This window comes from Hydra vulgaris, chromosome 05 (assembly GCF_038396675.1).
Source record: "Hydra vulgaris chromosome 05, alternate assembly HydraT2T_AEP".
Taxonomy (NCBI): Eukaryota; Metazoa; Cnidaria; class Hydrozoa; order Anthoathecata; family Hydridae; genus Hydra; species Hydra vulgaris.
In genome coordinates this window covers 32,517,686-32,541,500 of record NC_088924.1, presented here as the reverse complement: position 1 = coordinate 32,541,500, position 23,815 = coordinate 32,517,686, and the positions used below count along the sequence as shown (strand labels likewise).

The window sequence follows — 23,815 nt, the reverse complement described above, 5'->3', positions numbered from 1 at the left end:
CGATGGAAATGTTATTGTATATAAATAAATTTTATGAAATAATGATATATGAAACCACCTATGAATTATAGAAGTTTACAACAAAACATAAACTGTTAGATGTTAATAAAAATTTAATTAACCAAAAGATAAAAAATGCTGCTGATAAATTAATCTATAGTTCCCGAAATTGAATATTGAAAAGAGAACTATATCCCCAAAAGGTATAAGCAAACAACCCGAAATTTGTGTAGATAATATCTTACATATAGCATACATTGATTTATTTAGCCATAACATACACACACCGACTGTTTTATGTAGCCGTAGGCGCAGTCATTGTCCTAGGTTTTGCTTTCACGTTTGCGAAAACGAAAGCCTACAGTAAATAATCAACAAAAATCTTGTTCCAAAATTATTTCACTAACCTTCGTCTGACAAGTTTTTTTTTTGTCGAAATCATTTTTTGAATGCGCAAATGCTTTCAGAAAATAATATTTATATTTCTGATAACATTAATATTTCTTATTCTGCAAGGTCTTCAAACATGTTCATATGCACCTCGTATTAAGTTTATTCTTAAGAAAAGTAAACGATTTTAGACATTCTCTTTTATCATGTCCCGGCAAGAATATCGTTATTAATTTTCTTCCGAAAACGAAAAACGGAATGAAACTGGTTCCGCCTTTCATACAAACAACCTCTTAGTTCTGAAATACTTCAGGTCAACACAAGTTAAGCCTGTGTTAAGTAAATATTATTTATTCTAACAAATCCCGGAATATTACGAAACTAATTTTATAAATTATTTGTAAGTTTAAAAAAACAACGAATACTAAAAACATAAATCTTTCAAGATCATAAATATTAATAGGTCCAGTTTATGAAATGATCGATTGAAACTAGACACAAGTGAGCTTAACAAGTCTCAATCTCTACCTGTAGATCCCTGATAACAAGCCGAAGGAAATTTTTCTAAAGTAAAGTTTAAATAGAAAAAGTTGTTATTTTGTTAAAACAAATTTGTAAATAGTGAAGATTTAAAATCTAAAAAATGTTTACCCTTAATCCTCAATTCTTTAACTTTCAATTGGAGCAAATAAAGTTTCGTCTTTTCCATCTGTTTCAGACTCAATTTTATTTTCTTCTTTAATGTAAGCAGGTTGACCAGGTGTGACTATAGTTCCGCACCAAGAAGTAATATCTGTATCTAATGCAACAACAGGATAACCCTCTATACCCAAAACTTCGTTAATTGCACCTAAATAAGCAAACAAAATTCATATTCATGTCACTAAGTCATATTCACTAAAAAACCAAAGAAAATCATGAATAGTTTTAGCTGCATTAACTTGATAAATATTCTCAAAATATAACTGGATAAAAAAGTTTGGTACTGAAATTTTAATTGAGTTTTAAAGAGTGCAACCAGAACAAACATTTTAATTGAGTTTTAAATGGTAGTAAACGCGACCAAAACACAGTAAAATTGCTATAAATTTTTAAAAAATTGTTATATTTTCTATAGAAATGCAGTGTTTTCATTCATGATAATAAATTTATAATATAAAATAAACTTTAATACTAAGAGAAAACTTTTTTACCCTGTTTTTTAATACAAAATTCAAATAATATATTATTTTAAAACGTTCGATTTTGCGTAAATTTTTGCTAATAAGGAACAGTTCGTAAAATGGTAACCAATTTATAGAAAAAAATAATTAATATACATAATCTTTTAAGCGAATATACATATTCTTTTAAGCGAAAATACATTCAGTAGTTAATAAAATGAAGGTTGATAATTGAAAATTTTGATTTTTTTCTTAATGGAAGAATTGGTTATCAAGTGATCTTATTCTTAACGGAAGTGATGCATTATTGATATTAAGTGATTTTATTTTTAATGGAAGACTTGGTTTATTGATTTCAAATAATTTATTTCTTAATAGAAGAGTTAGTTAAATTGCCAACCATTGATACCAAGTAATTTTTTTTTCCTTAATGAAAGTGTTGGTTTATTGCAATCGATATCAAGCGATTTTCCATAACCCAACAATTTTTTTAAATCATCTTGAGAAATTTATCTGAAAGTAAACTCAATATCTTTAATGGAATCTGATTTAAATTTTATTTAAATCAGATTCCATTAAATCTTATTTAAAGAGTATCAATTTTGTGCATAAAGCAAATGTGCATTAACTAACCAAATGTCACCTGTTGATTTCAACACTTTTGCGTAGTTAATTTTAATAGACTCAGCTAAACTTTTATTTTTTCCCTTTTATATAAGAACTGTCATTGTTAAAATAATTTAAATTTAATATGACTAATAGAAAAACAATATTGTAAAACATGTTGATTGATTTTGATATGAATTTTGAAATTTCTTTATTTAACTGATCTTACTATTGTCTATAAATTTTTAGATATTTTAATTTAATGTCTGTTAGTAAGAAAAAGAATAAAAGAGAATAGATGTTAGTATAATAAATAAAATAGTTGAAATTTTTAATTAAAACTTTTAATTTAACACAATTAAAAACCTAAAACAAACATTTAGCAAAATTTTTTTTAGTAAAAACAGAATTCAAAACATTTTTTAACTAACTCTTCATTTATTTAAATTGAAATAAAAAAAAGAAAGAAAAGAAAAAATAAAGTAAATTCAATTACCATGACAAAGTGCTCTGATAAGCGTTTGTGCAGTAAGACAAAGCATATCTTGTTCTTCAAGAGTAAGTACACTATGTGCACGAACTTGACCACTCTCACAAGGATCAATTACCCCAAGTGATCCAGGTAAAAATAAACCTGCTGCAAGTAGTTGCAAAGCACGTCTAAAACATAATACGGCTTATAACCTCTGATTTGAACCACCTTTAAATATTTGAACCATTTTTAAATATTTAAACCACCTTTAAATATTTCAGCCACCTTTAAATCTCTTTTTGTTAAATAAAAAAAAGTATAACTCACTGAGCCCTTAAATATTGCACTTAAATATTGCACTTAAAGTTTACTCTACATAGTTTTCTTGTTTTTCAAGATCAATAAAAAAAAATTTAAGAAAAAAAAATTTTTTTTTGGAAACAATTCGAAAAATTGATTTTAGTAAAAAGCAAAAACTAAATAATATAAGCAATTTGTAAAGAAAAAAACTCGCTTTGGAAGTCATTTTAAGAAATTAGAATTAAATATTATTTATAAACATTTTTTCCATTTTTTTTTTCAAAACTTTTAGTAGAAAGCTAAAAGTTTATGTTTACCTAAATGCAACATTAATCGAAAGTGGATCTCTTGTGTTTGAAGGTAAAGTTGCACTTTTGAAAGCCTAAAAAAATAAAAGTAAAGTGCAACATAAAAAAATTAGAACTTTTGCAAAATACAAAACTATGTATTAATACTATAAAAAATATTTTATTACTAGCAAATCTATGAGCCATGGAGTCAAACCACTAAGACCAGAGAATCTTTTTTTTAAATCTTTTAGTAATCTGACAAGCACACGAACAGTAGTATGTGAAGCATTCTCTTCAAACCATCTAGCATGTCGAATTGTTGCGAGTGCACCTTCTAACAGTTTGACATCAACATGCTTTTCTGAATCAACTTCAAACAAATTTTTAGGTAATGTTGTCACAAGTACTCTTACTAGAGCACCCTCACTGGAAGTAGTGTTGAATCCTCCTTCATTGGCTTGTGTAGGAAAGTCTACAGAAAAACAATTTAAAAATAAATCCATGCACTCGGCGCTGAGCAAAAAGCTGTTCTCAGTGCTACCAGGAATACCCCTATTTGAACTTTGAACCAAAGTCATGTTTTTTAATAATTATAGTGGCTTTATTGCAACTAAATATATATTACATATTGCTTATGTGATACAAAGATCGCATACAGATAACCCAAAAAGTCGAAAAATTATTTCTGTTATAAAATGGTATTAATGCTAAGCAGAGCATTAAACTGCTGCTGTGACTGGGAGCGAAGAGAAAATAATATTGCTGCTGTGACATTGGGAGCAAAGAGAAAAAAAATATTGCTGCTGTGACAGTGGGAGCAAAGAGAAAAAAAATAGTGTTAATAATTATTAGTAATAAAATTGTTGAAAGTCAAATTAGATAAGTAATAGAATAGCGGTAAGATAAGAGGAAAGTAATAGAATAGTGGTAAGATTGGAGGAAAGTAATAATATAGTGGTAAGATAAGAGGAAGTCATAGAATAGTGGTAAGAGGATAAGAGGAACAAAAATAACAAAAATAAATAAAACAAAAAACTATTTTGCAATTCATGTTTGATTTGTATATGAGAAAATAAAATAGAAAACATTAAGGAGGTTAAGTTAGTGAGGTCCATCATACAAAAAAATAACTTAACGTAAATAAATAAGATAATGGGACTTTAGACATGATATTGTGTTTAAAATGAAAATCTTACAAAGCAGCATTATCTTATACCTGATTACTTTATCGAAATAAAAAATCTCATTCATTAATGTATGAAATATAGTTGTCATATATGGGCTGGTGCTTCTAATGAAACCCCTTTTAGACAAAATCCAAAATATCATTAACAATGTTGTTGGTTTTTGGAAAAAAATGAATTGTAACGTTACACAACATGATATCTATTACTAAAAGCTAAACAAAAAAAGCTAGACAAAACCTTCATCAGGAGCCTGTCCTTTCAATTTTTCTTGTACAATATTTGCCAAATTTTCAATATCTGCAGCTAAAATAAAAATTATTGAGTTAATAATTTGCTAAAAATATTTTTTTAACTCCTGAAGGGAAAAAATCAAGCATCAATAGTCAAAAATTAACATTACATAATCAAAACTTTATAACACTTAAACCTCAATAAACATCGATTTACCTGTTGGTGTATAACACATAAACATCAACCTGTAGGTAAGTTGACAATTTACCTGTTGGTAAGTTAACATCAATTTTATCATATTTTATTTCATAATATTTTATATTCATAAATATTACATATTTTATAACATCAAATTACCTGTTGGTGTATCTTTTAATATAACAACTAGATCAGCAACTGGATGACCAGATAGCATTGTTCCCTTTTTATAAGATCCCACTGCCCGGACTTCATCAATGGGAATATTTAAACCAACAGAAGAAATAATTAAACTTTCAACAACAACTTCAACCTAAATATAATGACTTTTATTAGAATAAAAAAATATTATCAAAACTGCGGTTGAAAATAGCACAGTGTTATCTTTATTTAAACTGACAGCTTTTTTAGGTCTTTATAAGAAATTGCAAGAAAACTTGTTTCTTTAGAAAAAGAAAGTAAATAAAAATTAGTAATTGATGAGGCCAAAAAACAAAAATTATGAAAGCTCAAACTAAACTTAACATAATAAATATTAAAAATTTTTAATAAATGTTTTACATTTATTAAAATACACAGATATACACTTAGAAAGGGTTTCTAAAAACAATTTTTATAAAACAGTTTTTTACTGTTTTCAAATTTATAAAAACAGTTGTTTTTCCGTTTTTTGAATTTTTTTATAAATAAGTACCATTTTATTCAATACTTTGAATCATAATTTAAACTATTTCAAAAATACATGGGCTGATCAAAGGTGTGATCTTATTTCTGTACAAAAGTTGGTGCACACAGAAAAAAATCTTTCAACATTTGTAGATGTGCATTTAATTGTTAATAATACATCATAAAACTTTTGTAGGTTTTCTGTACATTGGCCTGTATGCTTAAAAAGAGTAAACTCAGGCTTTATCCAGCTGATATTGTCCTGTCCAAAAGACACTATTGGTGATTCATTATTGTTTAACAATACAATAGCAATAGGCTCTTCTTGAAAAAATAAAATTTGATTTGTAGGATTACCAACAATTGCTTTAATAATATTAACATAACAAAAACAAAAAAATATCAACATGCATGCAAAAGTTATTTTATCTCTGGATAATGTTTTTGTAGAGTTCTTAAAACTGTGTAATAAATTATAATAGTGTTAATAATAATAATTCTTAAGACTGTGTATTAAATTCATGACATTTGTATTCCAGCGTTCATCGATTTTAATCCTCCAATTATCCATCAATTTTTTGATACACAAATTGATAAAATACATAAAGCTTTGATGTATTTTATCAATTTGTGCTTTAAGTAAATTTTGTCTGCTAAGATTATCTACAGTTTAAAAGATTACATCTTTAAACCTTTTAAAGATCCAGGTCTACATTTTTGACTAAATGTAAATCTACCTTAATTTTTCATAAAGTTTCATGAACCAGTGTTTTTATCAATGGCTTATTATTGGTATTGCATTCCAGCAAATTTTTAAATCGAGATGAAGCTCATTTTCTTTTCAAAAAAAGCATTGACTTTTGATTGAAAGGCATGATTTCAAACAGTTTGATTTTTGTGTGAATTAAGTAAATTATTGTAGTCGATGGATATTGCTATATCTATAATTATGCAGAGGCTATTTATCTTTAAATATTAATTTTTGTACTTTTATATAAATCATTAGTAGTAATTTAGTTCACTCAGCTATTAGTTTTCACACTTTATAACTTCAAAATTGGCGTCTTCAACATTCTCATCATTATTATCACAGACACAGTCTTTAGTGTAATATTTTTTCTTTTTTATCAAGTCAAAAACCACATACTTTAAGATGTAATCATGACAAAGAAAAAATTAACCAATAACATTTAAGTTTTGAATATACTTCTTGTTTAATGGCACTTAATATTGTGCAGATGCAACCAAATCTTTTTCACCTATATTCTAAAGACACTTAGATGTTGTTTCATTATTTCAAACATATCGAATACATTGCAATAACCAAAACTTCAAATTAATTTCATTTTATGTGTGATAGTATTGTCAGTTTTTTCACGAATATCAACTCCAAAAAAAAAAAAAAGAAGATATATATCTATATCCATATTGTATTGGATCAATGCGCATCTTGCAAGCTTTTATTCTGCCTCTTCAATTTCAAGTCATCATTCTACTCCACATTTTTCAATTTTAAGTCATCATTCTACTCCACATTTTTTATTCTACTCCACATTTTTCATTCTACTCCACATTTTTCACCATCTTGAGCAGCTTTATAAAACCGTAATCATTTTTTAAAATCTTTTTTACAAGAACACCTCTCTTAAGAACAAACGTCTTTTTATTAATGCAAGAAGCCAATGTAAAAGGGTCATGTCCAATTTTAAGCTCTGTTATTATCAGTTTATTAAATCTTGTATCTTATTTCTGATGTTAGGTTCTAGAGACCTTGGAAGTCTTCAACTGTGTCATTAACTAAATTAAGTTAAGAAGTGTTCTCCAGAACTCTCTTCAATTTTTGCTAAACTATTAAAATGTGGTTCCGATTTTTAAAAACTCTAGAATAAATTTTGACTTTTTAATTATCCTACGATTAGTTTTTACTCTGCAATTAATTTCTTTATATAAAGTTTTTGAGATTATTAAGTCATTTCTTTTTAACTGCAGTATTAAAGATATTCATGAAGTCCTACACTCTTCTTCATTTCAAGTAACTTTAAGGGTACACAAGGTTTTATCTTTAGTATTGTACTAGTTAAGTTTTTGTTAAAAAAAAATTACTTAATAGACTAAAATTATTTTTTAAATTATTAACAGAAAGTTTTTAATATTTGTTGCTAAATCTTTAATTTAAAAAAAATGAAAGAACAATAAAAACATTAAAAAAAAAAGCTGTTTGCTATTTTTGATTTTTCTTAAAAAAACAGCAGTTATACTGTTTACTGTTGAATGAATCCATTCAAATTCCCCAACTTTTCCATGACTTTTGCAAAATTATAAATATTATATTCACTGACTTTTTTCAGTCAACATAGCTTTTTTTTTCTTTTTCTTTTAAATTCTGATTCACTCCCAACAAGGCTGCAAGCAACTACTATTAAGTTTGGAGTTACTAAAAAAAAAGAATAGAGTTATAGAGCAAGAAAACGGTTGACAGAAGATTTAAAGAGTTAAAGGTTGTATGAGTCAGGAAAACATGAAGATGGAAGAAAGTTCTAAAGGGTTGAAGTGCAGGAAAAAAAGCTAGAGGAATAAAAGTTTTTGGAGCATACAGGGACAGATACAGTATAAAAATGAGACTTTGATGAATGAAGAGTCAAGCAAGAATGAGTTTTAGTGGATGAAGCTAGAGATAAAAGCTCCTTTGAGCAGCAGCCATGATAATATTTGTAGAAAAGAGAAAGAAATGCAACTTTACGAGGATGGGAAAGAGGCTCAAGCTTAGCAGATAGACCAGGTCCAACTACGTTTACAGTGCATTTTTGAAATACCCTGACTTTTTCAGGATTTCCAGGTTGCTGGCCACCCTGACAAATAGGTTAATTCTAGATACTATTTCAGTTTAAGGGAAAAAAAAAAATTTTTAACTTTTTTATTTTTTACATAATGATCAACTTTAATAAACTTTATTTAATACTTAAACCTTTAATTAGCTTTTTTTTTAATTTTATATATATTTGTTCTTACTTATCAAGATTTATTTGAAAGTAATAGTTCATATTTCAATAAAATTTATACATAGTTGAAAAAATTTTTATTTTTTTTGCAACTCTACGAATGAGATTTTTTTAAATATATATACATGTATATAGCAAATTTCATGTTTTCCTTGGCATACATTTTAAAATAGTTTTTTTTTTGGTTATTCTAGTATATTTTTTTTTGTTATACTAGTATATTTTTTAGTATATGATTATTGTAAGCACAAATACAAATTTTAATTTATATTTTTATTAAAAATTAAACTAGCTATAAGTTATAAATCTAGACATACATGGAAATCTGTAAATGTACATGGAAATGTTTATTTGCCATGTAAATCTATGTGTGAATCTAGGCATACTGTATGTTTATTTGCCATGTTCTTAACAACTGTGTAACATTCATTAAATGCAGTCCTATAAGAAAATTATTATTTTATTTATGTCAGATCAGGTTATCCTGCTACTGGTAACATGAAACCCAGTACAATCTGCTTCATGTCCTGCTGCCTTGTAGGATACGCCTTTTTAGGCAAAGGTTAGGAGATGCCAACTCTAATTTAAAACACCCCCTGCCTTGGGGCTCTTGGTTGAGTAAAGGCTAGAGATGGTGTCTCGATAAAAACACTCATCTTGGGCAGATGTTGAATGCACCCGGCTACTGTCTTGAAGAAGGCCTCCTAGGCAAAGACTTAAGGGTAAACAGTTTCTATCTGTTGACCAGCCCCTTCTTCATCTATTAGGCTGGCGCAGATGTATTTTTAATACATTGTTTCCAGTTTAGGATGTTGAATGCTGGATCTTCTTGACTCAATGCATGGGTTTAGCTTGTGTCTCTGTTTTAATGACTAGGCAACTCATTCTATTATCTCCTAATGAGGGTACAGCTCTAAAACTCAGTTTTATGGTTCTGAGGCCGTCTGGTAGTCAGGTTTCCCGAACTCTGTGGTAGCTCTCAGAGAGGCTGATTCCATCAACAGCTGAAAAATATCGAAGTATTAACAGTGCCATGTTGCGCATGGATGGTGTCCCTGTTTGTACTTTTGGTGTGCACTGCAGAGGCCACATTTGGGGCCCTTTGTTACGGCTTAGGGTTTATTAGTAGTAATGAGACAATTGCTTGGGCTATTCAACAGTGTTCTGAGTACTATCTATGCTTTGAGTCAAGTTCTTCAATCTAATTTAAAAATGAATAAAGTACCAAAAACTAAAAAACTCAAAAAACCATCATCATCACCAAGTTCTCTAAACCCATCATTCACTAATAATCATGGTCTTCGAAGTAACTTTTCTTCTGTTGAGTCGTATCTCTTGCAAAGTTCACCAAACCTACTTGCTCTTTGTGAGACTAATTTGAGTTCAGCTGTCTCATCTTGTGATCTTAGTGTTGATGGTTATCTTCCTCTAATTCGAAAAGACTCCAATAGTCAAATGCTTGGCCTGGGCATTTACATTCGTAAGAATTCACCCATTTGTCGTGAAACTAGGTTTCAATCCACAGACTATTCTTTTATGTGCTTTCGTTTAGCACCACTTCACTCTATTGCCTTTCTCTTTGTTCTATATCACTCTCCTTCATCTCAAGACTGCACACTTTTTGACGTTATTTCTGATCATATTGACCAAGTCCTCTCTCTTTATCCATCAGCTAATATAGTTGTTGTTGGTGACTTTAATGCTCACCACTCTGAATGGCTTGGCTCTAGTGTCAGTGATTCGGCAGGCATTAAAGCCAACAACTTTTGCCTTTCTCAATCCCTAACTCAAATAGTCAACTTTCCAACTCGCTTTCTAGACAACCCGAATCATCTACCTTCTCTACTCGACTTATGTCTTGTTTCTGATCCTAGTCAGTGCTCAATTTCTCCACATTCACCCTTAGGTGCTTCTGATCACAGTTTGATCTCCCTTAAACTAATATCTCATTCTTCTTTATCACCTAAATCCTTCTATTATCGAACCTCTTACAACTACAGTAAAGCTGACTGGGATTCTTTCCGTGATTTTCTTCGTGATGGCCCTTGGGTAGAAGTCTTTCGCCTTCCTGTAAACAAATGTGCTTCTTACGTAACTTCGTGGATTCAGGCTGGCATGGAATCTTTTATTCCCTCTCGTCGATTCCAGGTCAAGCCTCACTCTCCTCCATGGTTTTCCTCACACTGTGCTGCTGCGATTGCCAATCGAAATTGTTACTTCCATATTTATCAGCAAAACAATTCTCCAGAAAACAGGCGCCTGTTTGTTACTGCTAGGAACAATTGTAAAAAGGTTTTGTCTAACGCCAAAACCCGCTATTCTCAGGTCATGAAATCTCGTATCTCATCTCAAAAATTAGGCTCTTGTGACTTCTGGAGAATCTTTAATAATATCAATAATAAGGGCAAATCTATAATTCCACCTCTCTCGTATGGTTCAGACTTTGTCACCTCACCTAAAGACAAAGCTGAATTGTTTGCTAAAAACTTTTCATCAATATCATCTCTTGATTCCACTAGTTGCGTTCTACCTGGTATTACCAACAAACAGGTTGATCCATTGCTTGACATTCATATCACTTTACTTCAGCTTCTGTATCTAAAGTGATTTTCTGCCTAGACTCTTCTACAGCTTGTGGCCCGGACAACATACCTGTTATTGTCCTGCATAAGTGTTCTAGGGAGCTATCATCTACACTCTCAAAACTATTCAACAAGTGCTTATCAGAGTCTTGTTTTCCAGCCTGGTGGAAAGCGGCATCTGTTATCCCTATCTTCAAAAATTCTGGAGAGCGATCTGATTCGTCTAACTACCGTCCTATTAGTCTTCTTCCTATCATAAGCAAGGTTTTTGAATCTTTAATTAACAAACACTTAATTTCTCATCTTGAATCTAACAACTTACTTTCTGAGCATCAATATGGATTTCGATCTTCTCGTTCTACAGCTGATTTGCTAACAGTAATAACTGACAGGTTTTATCGTGCATTAGATGAAGGTGGAGAGGTTAAGGCCATCGCTCTTGACATTTCAGAAGCTTTTGATAAAGTTTGGCATGCTGGTCTTCTCCATAAGCTTTCTTCTTATGGTGTATCCGGCAACATCTTTAAGATCATTGAATCTTTCTTTTCCAATCATAGCATAAAAGTTGTCCTTGATGGACACCACTCTTCTTCTTATTCTGCAACTTCAAGGGTTCCTTAAGGATTTATCCTTGGCCCTATACTTTTTTTAATTTACATTAACGATCTTCCAGATATTCTCACATCTAAGGTGGCATTGTTTGCTGATGATACTACCATTTATTCTTGTCGTGATAAGAAACCAACACCCTCTGATTGCTTGGAGGAGGCATTTGAGCTTGAAAAGGATCTCACTTCTGCTACAGCATGGGGCTCACAGTGGCTGGTGAACTTTAATTCAGATAAAACTCAATTTTTTTCAGCCAATTGTTATCCCAATAATTTAGATCTTCTTATATTTATGAAGGGTGATGTACTCGATGAGTCACCTACTCTTCATCTTCTAGGATTAACTCTTACTTCCAATCTTTCTTGGAAACCATATATTAAATCAGTTGCAAAATTAGCATCTGCTAAAGTTGCATCTCTTTATCGAGCTCAACACTTTCTTACTTACGGATTTTATTCTCTATCTCTATAAATCTCAAATCCGGCCTTGTATGGAATACTGTTGCCATATCTGGGGCGGATCTTCTAATGATGCCCTTTCTCTTTGAGACAAGGTGCAAAAACGAATTGTAAATTTAGTAGGACCTGCTCTTGCAGCCAACCTCTAACCATTATCACATCGTCGTAATGTTGCTTCTCTTTCTCTTTTCTACAAATACTATAATGGGCACTGATCTAAAGAGCTAGCGTCTTTTGTGCTATCTACTAAAATTCATTCTTGTGTTACTTGTCATTCAATTAAGTGTCATCCTTTTTCTGTGACTAAGTGCTCCAAAAACGCTTATTTGTCTAGTTTTTTTCCTCGAACATCAGTTCTTTGGAATTTGCTTCATTCATCTTGCTTTCCTGATTCATATAGCTTGCAATCTTTTAAGTCGTCCGTCAATCGTTATCTAGCTCTACAATCTTCGTCTTTTCTCCTTCAGTAACTTCCAACTTTAATTAGTGGCTGCTTGCAACCTTGTTGGAAGCAAAGATGTTTTTTAAAAAAAAAAAAAAAAAAAAAGGTATTTCAAAAAAATAAATAACCAAAAACTTTCCAAACAATTTATAGTGTTTTTATCGACAGTGGTTAAATAAATAGTTATTTCAGCTGTTTAAAAAGTTACAAGAGGGTTGTCATGGCAATCATCAAAAAAGATTTTTGCTTTTTTATTTGTTATACCTAAATTTCCAATATAGAGAAAATGCTGTGTAAAATTATTTCCTGGCCTGCACCCTGCAGATTTATAAAATAGTTTTCTCCTAAACACATATCCTAGATAGCTCAGTGGTTTAGTGCGCTACCATCATTGTCAAACGCAAGGATTTGAACCACAATGATATACTTCAGAAACGCTGCAAGCTAACCACTTCGGTCACTAAGGTGTATTGTGAGATAAAAGTTTTTACACTTTAATAAACGAAAAACTTTATAAAACGGCAAATAATCTTTTTCGAAAATTCTCTACATTTTGTTTGTTTATAGTATATATCTTTATATATGTTATGTTTATAATATCTACAGAACTTCAAAAATGTTTTATTTTTTATTTTAAAAAATCAAAATAGATTAAAAAAATCAAATAAATGAGGAAGCGCAAAGATTTGAACCATGGCAGAAAAGATATTATAAAATAGCAAATAAATGCAATAAAACAAAATTAAGGAGATGCTGCTGCAATGCAATTTTAAAGTAAAAGTTACATAATTTGAAGTTTACATAAGTTAGATATTTACACTTTGGTTCACATCTTCTTATACAAAAAGTGCTGTGACTCTTTCTTGCCATTAACTCAGATGCCATGAGTTCTGTGCAAATACGCACAAACAAATAATAGTAGCAACAGCAGCAGCATTAAATTCAATAATAAATATTATAGGATTTTAAAATAAAAAACCATTTATGCAGTAGTATTGTGTTAGTGTTATTACATGAGTGTAGCTTTCTGATTCTAAGTCTCCCAGACCAAGGCCACCTTTTTCTGATGTTTTGTAATTTATTTATTCATACTTTCTTATTTTAATTCGTGTTTTTTACATTTTTAGACATTTAACATCATCAGGACACTCTCAACATTTTTCAACATGTCTTTCATTTAAGGTCCATTTTTAGACAGTATAATTGCCTAAAAACAATAGTTTTTAGGTGATTATACCTGAAAAAAAATTATTTTATGTAAATTGATTATTATTTTTGAAGTTTTTATATAATTTCGCTTCTTTTGAGTACCAGGTTAACATACTTTAGAAAAACTTTTTTTTTCAAAATATTAGGGACCTGTCAAATTTTAAAGGGTATTGAGGCACCCCTAAAAATATTTTTTATTCAAAGAAATTTCAAACTAGTGTTTTTGTATTATATAGAACACATTTAGTTAAGTGCAGCAGACTATTTTAAAAAAAGTTGTTTTATGAACCACCCTAATATATATATATATATATATATATATATATATATATATATATATATATATATATATATATATATATATATATTTTTTTTTTTTTTTTATTGAGGGCTCCAATTAAGTGATTGCAAATTGTCTTTAAATTTTTAGCTTTTTAAAAACTGTAAAACCATTTTGATCACTAAACTCAAAAGCTATTATTCAATAAAAAATATTTATGTTGATCTTGAATTATGATGTAAAATTTTATTGTTAAGCCGCATTATTACTATTATTTTTATTATTATTAAAGATTATGATTTAAAGTTTAATATTTTAATTCATTTTATAAATCATTAGATAAAACTAGAAAAATAAAGCACGATAAAGTACAATATAATTATAAAAAAACAACCGCTAATCACAATTTAGCGGTGATCAAATATTTTTGGTAAAAGAAACGGTTAAATAAGATGTGAAATACTTTATTTATATTTAATATTTTCTCATAAATTAAATGCTGATAACTCTTTTGCAGATATGTACACAAAATTAAAAGACAAAGGAGTTTAAACATATATAAAAACTAATTTAAACTTTTTATAGTTATTTAAAACATAACAAAAAAACTCTGATAAATTATTTTGAATATGTACTTTTTTAATTATTCTTATTACCAATTAATTAATTTCTAATTTAAAAACCTAAATATTTAAATAAATAATTCTTTAAACTTTCCCCATAAACAAAAATCGATATCAATGTTTCATACAATTCCCAAATAGCTTTAGCATAATTTTTTATTGGTTGATTTTTAAATTACAGCACAAATTTTTTGGACCTTAAGTAATAAAAAAAAAAAAAATTAATAATAAAATTTTTTATCTTACAACTTTTTTTTAATTTATAATCCTTAAATTACCTGGTGTTAAAAAAAAACAATAATTAAAAATATGTAAGTTTTGACAGTTATTATTTTTGCAGTAGTAAATTATTATTCTTTATTGATTTTTGCAATATGATAGATTGACCGCTTCATTAAAACAGTGTTCACAGTTTTCAATAAACTAAGAATTTAATTACCAGAAATATTTCCGGATATTGCAACTCACAATCACTTAATTCAAGCCTTATATATATCAAATATTTAATAAATGTAATTAAATATGATAAATATAATTAAATAATGTCAATACATAACACTAAAACCAATTAAGATAAAAAATAGGAAAATAAAATAAGTTTTTATCTGGAGCTCCAAATGTGTTAATCTTTTCACTAATGAGAAAAATAATTACCTTTAAACATACTAAAATAAAAAGAATTTTAGTAAATTTCAGACTTAACTGCTTTATTTAAATCTGTTATCCCTATCTTTAAAAATTCTGGAGAGCGATCTATTCGTCCAACTACCGTCCCATTAGTCTTCTTCCTATCATAAGCAAGGTTTTTGAATCTTTAATTAACAAACACTTAATTTCTCATCTTGAATCTAATAACTTACTTTCTGACCATCAATATGGATTTCGATCTTTTTGTTCTACGGCTGATTTGCTAACAGTAATAACCGATTGGTTTTATAATGCATTATATAAAGGTGGAGAGGTTAAGGCCATCACTCTTGACATTTCAAAAGCTTTTGATAAAGTTTGGCATGCTGGTCTTTTCCATAAGCTTTCTTCTTATGGTGTATCTGGCAACATTTTTAAGATTATTGAATCCTTCCTTTCCAATCGTAGTATAAAAGTTGTCCTCGATGGACAGCGCTCTTCTTCTTATTCTGTAACTTCAGGGATTCCTCAAGGTTATATCCTTGGCCCTATACTCTTTTTAATTTACATTAATGATCTTCCAGATATTCTCACATCTAAGGTGGCATTGTTTGCTGATGATACTACCGTTTATTCTTGTCGTGATAAGAAGCCAACACTCTCTGATTGCTTGGAGGGGGTATCTGAACTTGAAAAGGATCTCATTTCTGCTACAGCATAGGGCTCACAGTGGCTGGTGAACTTCAATACAGATAAAACTCAATTTTTTTCAGCCAATCGTTATCGCAATAATTTAGATCTTCCTATATTTTTGAACGGTGATATACTTGATGAGTCACCTATTCTTCATCTTCTAGGATTAACTCTTACTTCCAATCTTTCTTGGAAACCATTAGTGATGTACCGATTAATCGGCATCGGCTTAATCGGCCACTTTTTGTACAATCGGAATCGGTATCGGCCTTTTTTTATTAATTTACCGATATGCATTACCGATGGCATTTTAATACTTTTATCCTGCATTTTGATAATTATTAAATAATAAATAATCTAAACTTTATGCATCGCTTAGAATTTTTAGAAAAATTGTTTATTTTGACTTTGTTTACAGGCAAGTTTATTTATTTGGGTCCAAGTATTTGTTTACCAGTATGGATTACATGAAAAAATTTACCCAATTTAAAGCTCTATGGCTTTATATCTTCAAAACTTTAATAGTTAGTTAATTCATCGGTATCGGCATCGGTATCGGCCTTTTCCGATCCATTGGCATCGGTATCGGCATCGGCCAAAAAAGTGTTATCGGTACATCACTAGAAACCATATATATCAAATTTGCAAAATTAGTATCTGCTAAGGTTGCATCTCTTTATCGAGCTTGACACTTTCCTACTTCAGATTCTATTCTTTATCTCTATAAATCAAGGTGCAAAAAAACATTGTAAACATAGTTGGACCTGCTCTTGCAGCCAGCCTCCAACCATTATCACATCATCATAATGTTGCTTCTCTTTCTCTTTTCTATAAATATTATATGGGCACTGCTCTAAAGAGCTAGCGTCTCTTGTGCCATCTAATAAATATCATTCTCATGTAACTCATTATTCAATTAAGTCTCATCCTTTTTCTGTGACTATTCCTAAGTGCTCTAAAAACTCTTATTCCTCTAGTTTTTTCCCTCGAACATCAGTTCTTTGGAATTCCTTCATCTTACTTTCCTGATTTATTTAATTTGCTATCCTTTAAATCATCCATCAATCGTTATCTTGCTCTACAATTTTCATCTTTTCTCTTCCAGTAACTTCCAACTTTAATTAGTGGTTGTTTGGAGTCAAGATGTTTAAAAAAAAAAAAAAGATATAATTTGATTAAATATATTGCCAATAAAATTAAATTTAGTAGCTTAAATTATGAATTTTTAAATATTTTTAGATAAAACCTAAAAAACGAACACTAGGCTTGGTTAGGAAGCGGGAGCAATTGCTCTAGATTACTGACCATGGAAATAATATTTAGTTGCATTAAACTGACCAGATTTTTTAGTTGTTTTGAGAACATTAAAGTTAATGTAAGTCCGTAAAACAAAAAATTTTCGTTTTACATACATGGAAATATAAATAAACTTGTTCTCAATGTTCTCAAAACTTCTTAGTGCAGAAGAATAAAAAGAATATTCACGAACACTAAAAACCCTTCAAATCTATGAACAAACTAATTCTATTGGTTCAAAAAGTACACTGACTAAGCGAAATAAAGTTCTAGAGTATTTTGTTGAAATGTTTTAAAAATTGTATTATTCGAGATTTGTTAAGTTTTAACATATCTAGCATAAATTGCTTTAAGAATATATTATCAAACAAACTATTATTTTAATACTATGGCTCACTCTTGGAGCCATATCTGCAAAGCCATTTATCTTTTAACTATTATTATTTGTTTACAAAAATAAATGTTTTAAATATATATTTAAATTGTCAAAATTTTGAAAGTTTATTATATATTATAGATTTTATTAGTATATTCTTATTTATTTAAATGTAATTTTGTGTATCTGTTGTTTAGTCTAATGTAATCTTTTAAAGCAATTTTTATGACTTATTTTGTAAACAAAAAGACTTTCAACAATAATTGCGTTTTTAATGAAATTATTAATAATTATCAAAGTTAATAAAACTATGAAATAAACATACAAGAAGTTTCTGTTTACTAAACACAAACATGGATAAAAATTAAAAAACCCACTCACTAAACATCATCAGCGGTATTGTGAAGCAGTTCTGCTTCCTTTTTTATTTATAAAATAATTTAACTTAAATAAAACTAAGTTTTATTAGAATCTTGTTGGACTTTTCGGGGCCAGGGCTATTTTTATTGTGGAGGCATTTTTTTATGTGCCGCAGCAGAAAAATGACTAAAAAAAAGGTCTTCTTGACTATTTTGGGGCCCGGGGCTCCCTCTAACCCCAACCCTTCTTAATCCAGCACTGAAAATGAGACACGAGTATATAAATAAAAATTATATTATACTCTTTGATAAATAAAAGAACATTTGTTTCCTTATTAAGCAATCAAAAGATGTCACTTTATATAAAAAATGTTTCTTAATTTTATAAAAAAAATTATAAAAGAGCGATGTTTTGAAAATATTTGTTCTAAACATAATTTATTTTGCTTTAAGTTTTCTCACAAGTTTCAAAAGTTATTTTCTTTTCCTAATTATATTTTTTTCTATAAAAAAAACAACTAAAAAAAACATTAACTAAAAAAAACAAAAAACAAAAATGAGTCGAAAAAAAAAGAATATCAATGTTTGTATTTGTACTGCATTTTACAAGAAAAACTTTTATTTAAACAATTTATTTTTAAACTGCACTTTTATTTATTATTTGTAATGAAGTAATCGAATGAAATTTACTGAAACTATTTGACAAATAATTAAAATTCATTCTTGTAAAAAAACATTTATAAAATGGTATAGTAAATAGAAGTATAAAAACAAGTCTTAACAAATATCACCTAAAAACAAATTTTAAAATTATTTTAGTGTTAATAATAAAAAAGTTTATTTTTTACAACGAAAAAAAAACAAAAAAAAAACTGAATCTTATAGTTTCTTCCAAAAAACACCGCTCAACCTATTTTCTGTATTTTAGTCCTAAAAAACACCACTCAACCTAGTTACAAATACAACAATATAGCCTATTATTAACAAATACAATTATGTATTTAACCACAACCATGGAAGATACTGCTCATGTTAAAAGCACAGATAAGTCTACATTTAGTGATACATACACATAAACGCACAAACACACACACACAGAATAAATATAAAAATACCAATATATAGCAATACCTTAGAAACTAAATTTTGTACAGAGCTTTGTTCAGCAGTTGATGGTGTTAGTTCTTGAATTTTTTTTACTAAAGCTTCACTTAATTGCGTGTCTTCAAATTTTTCTGTAGCTCTGCTAAATTGAGAATCAGCCATTAATGGATCAAATGAAAGATGAGTAACCATAATTTTATTGGAAGCACCTCGATTGAGTCCATTTCCACCGGGTCCCATTATACCTGGACGCATTGATCCATAAACACCTATTGGAGCCCCACGAAATGTTCCTGGACGCATTTTACCTCTAATTAGTTACAAAATTAATGTTACTACTTATTTTCATTACACTAATGTAGTTATCATTTATTTTCATTATACTAATGTTATTATTTATTTTCGTTATATTATTGTTATTATTTATTTTCATTATACTAATGTTATTATTTATTTTTATTGTACTAAAGTAGTTACTATTTATTTTCATTATAGTAATGTTACTGGAAAAAAAAATTAAACTGTTTTTAAATCATTTTTTATATAATATCAAGTCGATTAAAAAAATGTTTTACTTAAATATACAGCCTTCTAGTTGGCTTGAATCAAAAAAAAATAGAAAATTAGTGCAAAAACATTTATTTTGTAGAATTTACAAACTTTCTTAAAATATTTTAATTGTTTAAAATTTGGATTCAATAAATCTGGCACAGGATCTGAATTTTGTATTTGGTAGAACCTCTGAAATATTTACTTATAATTTTCACTTAATTGTGTGCATTTTATACTTTTTGTTATAATAGAATATAATAGAAAATAATTATGGATAATAAATGTTGTGTTGCTGGTTGAACTTTTAACTATATTGGTGGTGAAGTAGTCCCAGTAGGTGATAATTTGAAAAAGTTATGGTTTAGATTTGAAAATAAAAACTGCTGGTCTATCACCATATTATCTGTAATCTGTTTGAAACACTTTAAAGAAAATTTTTTACATGAAAGAACATTATCAATTTTGTTGGCTGCATAACCTAAAGCCTACAACACACCTGGTCAGCATAGTTACTGCATTTTTGTCAAACCAAAAAATTAACAAATAAAATAATATTTCAAGAGAATTAATATCAAAAAAAAAAAAATTTATCAAACAATGTTATTAAAGATCTGAACTCTCTTTCGGTGGCTGATTTACCAGTAGGATACATATTTTATAAACCTTTTCTTTTTTTTCCAAATCTATTGGCATAGACAAAAATTGTAGGCCTCTTTTTTAAATTATTTAAAATATATATATAAATATATGCGAAAAATAAAGAAACAAGGTTCAACAAATCGACAAAAATGAAAGCATTTAGCATAAAATTGACAGAAAAACAAACGCTAAGTTTGCCAACTTTTGAATGTCGACATTTGCTTAAACATTTGAAAAACAAACAGCAATTTTCCATTAACAATAATATTGCCAATTTGTTTCTTCTTTTTTAAAGGAATTGAAAACATTAGCTTTTTTATTTAACTTTAAATTATTTTATTGAGAATTGAAATAAAACATAGTTTTGATGTTACATTTTTAAAAATAAATTTGCTCAGAATTTAAACAAAATGTTTGTTTTGTTGTTTTTATTTATTTATTTTTGTTTTATTTTATTTAGAATAAAACGTTAAGTAAATAAAATTTTCCTCCTCGCTAGAAGATACACCTACTTCTCAATAGAAGACAATCAATCAATTCATATATTTTGAAATAGTTGTTACATTCACGAAAGTTTACAAATAGTACATGTACTAATCTTAAGTAAAAACTTTTCAAATAAAAGCTACTAAATATATTGTTAATGCTAATAGTAGTATTAGACAAATAGTTTTCAGAAATTTTTAGTCAGCTCTGTTAAATGTCTCTATGGTCAACACCCTCTGGTCTTCATTGTAATGTTGCACAAGGTTTATTCAACTGGTAGCTTCTTCCAATCAAACCTGATGATCTTCTCATGTTTATTAATTAGCTAGATATTGATTTTATTTATCTATGTTGGTATTTTATTATTTGCTTGTTTTTTGATTTGTTACTTGTTTACAATTAAAAATTATATTATTTGTTGCCTAAGAGCCACTTCAGAAATAAGAAGCACTCTATAACCAGCTTTATTTCACACATCCATTACAAAAGAATGAGCACATCTATGATTTGGGACCTTTACATGATCTACCTTTGCAAATAAGAATCTTTGCCTGGAAATTTTTGAGAACAAGCTACAACAAAAAACTTTATAGATTTAAACTTAATTTATCTGTACATATCTTAGCAAATTTTCAATGCTGGGGAGCTGGTTTGTGTGCAGCTAGGTAATAGGATACTTGAAAAAAAAACAGTAACCTGGGATTAGTTTGTATCACTATCTTTTCATCTTTATTGTTTGTGTTTTTCTTTTACGACAACCCATATTAGTAAATACTATGTATTATTAAACTATATAACATATATTAATTTATCTATTTATTGAATCATTCATTAAATAAATGTATTATTTTCTAAATCTTATTTTAATTTTTAGATATTGATTACTGTGAAGCATGACAAGAAATATCATGGTATCGGGTATGAGTGAACTTATACCCTGGTCAAGTCAAAAAAATTGAAATTACTGATAAATTGTTTACAAATATTCCAAATGAATCCTTCTTAATTGATATGAGTGTGTAAAAGATGACATGTTGGTTTCAGAGTCGCATTAATTTTTACACATTCAGATACTTGAACTTTGATTTTTTGTAAATCTAAAACACTGTAATTTTTTTTATAGTAAATGATGTTTATGAGTAGAGAATTATATATGTCGTTAAAACTTTTTCTTTCATGATCTTTAAATTTGATGAACAAGTTTATTTAATGATTTGCTTTGTTTTATTGAATAACTTATGTGCTTATTGTCAAAATATTCTTATTAGATGTATTTAAAAATTATTTTAAAGCAATGCAAAGAAATCTAAGCAACTTTTTATTTTCTTAAAAACCAACGAGCAAATTTAAAAAATTGATAAACATCTAGAAAAAGGTGATCATCAGAACAACCTTTATGCAAAAATATTTATTTGGTTTATAAAATATGTAATGTAGAGTTGAAACTAGAATGACTGTGACACATGTAAACAAACCATCTTAATGGTCAGGACCTTCCTGAGAGAGGAGGGGGGGGGGGGAGGGGATTACTTAAGTGTGAAATATATGCTTGCACAATTATTTCCAATTTTGTCAGTTTTTAAATGTTTTTTTAAAACTATTTTTTATAAAAATATTTTTGATTTTATGTATAAAATCTTCCACACCAACTCTTAAAAATTTTTTAAAATTTTGCTAGGTGGAATTGTCCTAATATAAAAGTACATTACACAAAATTTTACTATCTAAATGTAAAACATACTTACTTTCGTGCATTATTTTTTGATCTTGTCATTTTGCTAACTGTTATTAAGTGATGCTTAAGTAATCTAGAGAGAAGACGTATTTTTTAAAACATTTAAATATTTTCATACTTTTATAATAGCTTATGAATGTATTTTATATATTCATAAACTTATTTAATTAACTTATATTTTATAATTACTTACTTTTATTTTTTGTACAAAAGAAAAATCCCAAAATCTTTAAATTCTAATTTTATTTATGCAAACTAATTATCTATATACTTTATTATATACTAGTTTTACTAATTAATTAAAAGCCCTTTTTAGTTAATCTACATAATATTACTTCATTAATTTAATAGTAAAAAAATTTACATTGAGCTAAAAATTATGTAAAAGCAAGTATAAGCTACTGCTATTAGAATTAAAATAACTATTATAAAATTATTTTTTTTTTTAAGTTATAATCTTTAAGTACTATATGATATGTTTGCTTTCTGCTTTGTTAACAAAGTTAATGAAATACGTTATTAAAGATTTTAATAACTTATTTTATTAGCTTTGTGTTTTTTACTTTGAGTTATAACCACTTACAAATTATAACTTTAAAAATCTATAAACAGCTGAAGTTTTTACACTACAATACATTACATTTGTAAGTCTTCATAGTTATGATTAGCATTAAAAAAGTTTTTACAAAACACATTTTGTTTATGTAAAACTAACAAAATCTTTCTAGAGTTATATGCTTTTCAATATAGAAAATAATTTTAATATCAACAATGTAATTTATTTACAGTATAAGTAATAAATGTTTGAGGTTTAAATAGAGACAAAAGTTTATAGCGAAGCAATTTTATGCAATGATAGTTTGGGTGAAGCACACAATAGTTTAACTCTTTATTCTAAAGAATTTTGTATACTTTTATACTACTCTACTCATGCAAAGTTTGATGAGCGTGTAATAAGAAGATCCCTAAGCCTTTCTTTATATCAGCATAAAAGATTTTGCTCTTTCTCAAGAGGCAATCAGCTATTATAATTCCGCAAATATAAGTTATACTCGCTTATGCGGACCATGCAGAAACGCGGTTATGGGGACCATGCATCTTGGAGCCTAGTACCAACAAATGCGCAAATTCTCCAAAATTTAGAGCCTTTTATAATAACAGGCTTTGTAGTAGAGATATCAAAACTTCTGTTAGTTCAACTGGTTGCAAAGATTTTATATTTGATATTGTTTATTATGGCTGG

At 28.2% G+C, this 23,815-nt stretch overlaps 1 protein-coding gene across 1 annotated transcript; it reads right to left on the bottom strand.

Annotated features, from left to right (window-relative positions):
- Positions 1-812: 812 nt before the first annotated feature.
- LOC100212691 (interleukin enhancer-binding factor 2 homolog) lies at positions 813-23,632 on the bottom strand. Its single transcript, XM_065797934.1, has 9 exons — positions 22,583-23,632; positions 19,188-19,470; positions 4,997-5,150; positions 4,646-4,711; positions 3,407-3,693; positions 3,249-3,313; positions 2,656-2,819; positions 1,042-1,240; positions 813-954 (listed from the first exon to the last, which is right to left on the bottom strand). The coding sequence occupies exons 1-8, from the start codon at positions 22,609-22,611 to the stop codon at positions 1,059-1,061; spliced, it is 1,230 nt and encodes a 409-aa protein (XP_065654006.1). The 5' UTR covers positions 22,612-23,632; the 3' UTR covers positions 813-954; positions 1,042-1,058.
- Between the last annotated feature and the right edge of the window lie 183 nt (positions 23,633-23,815).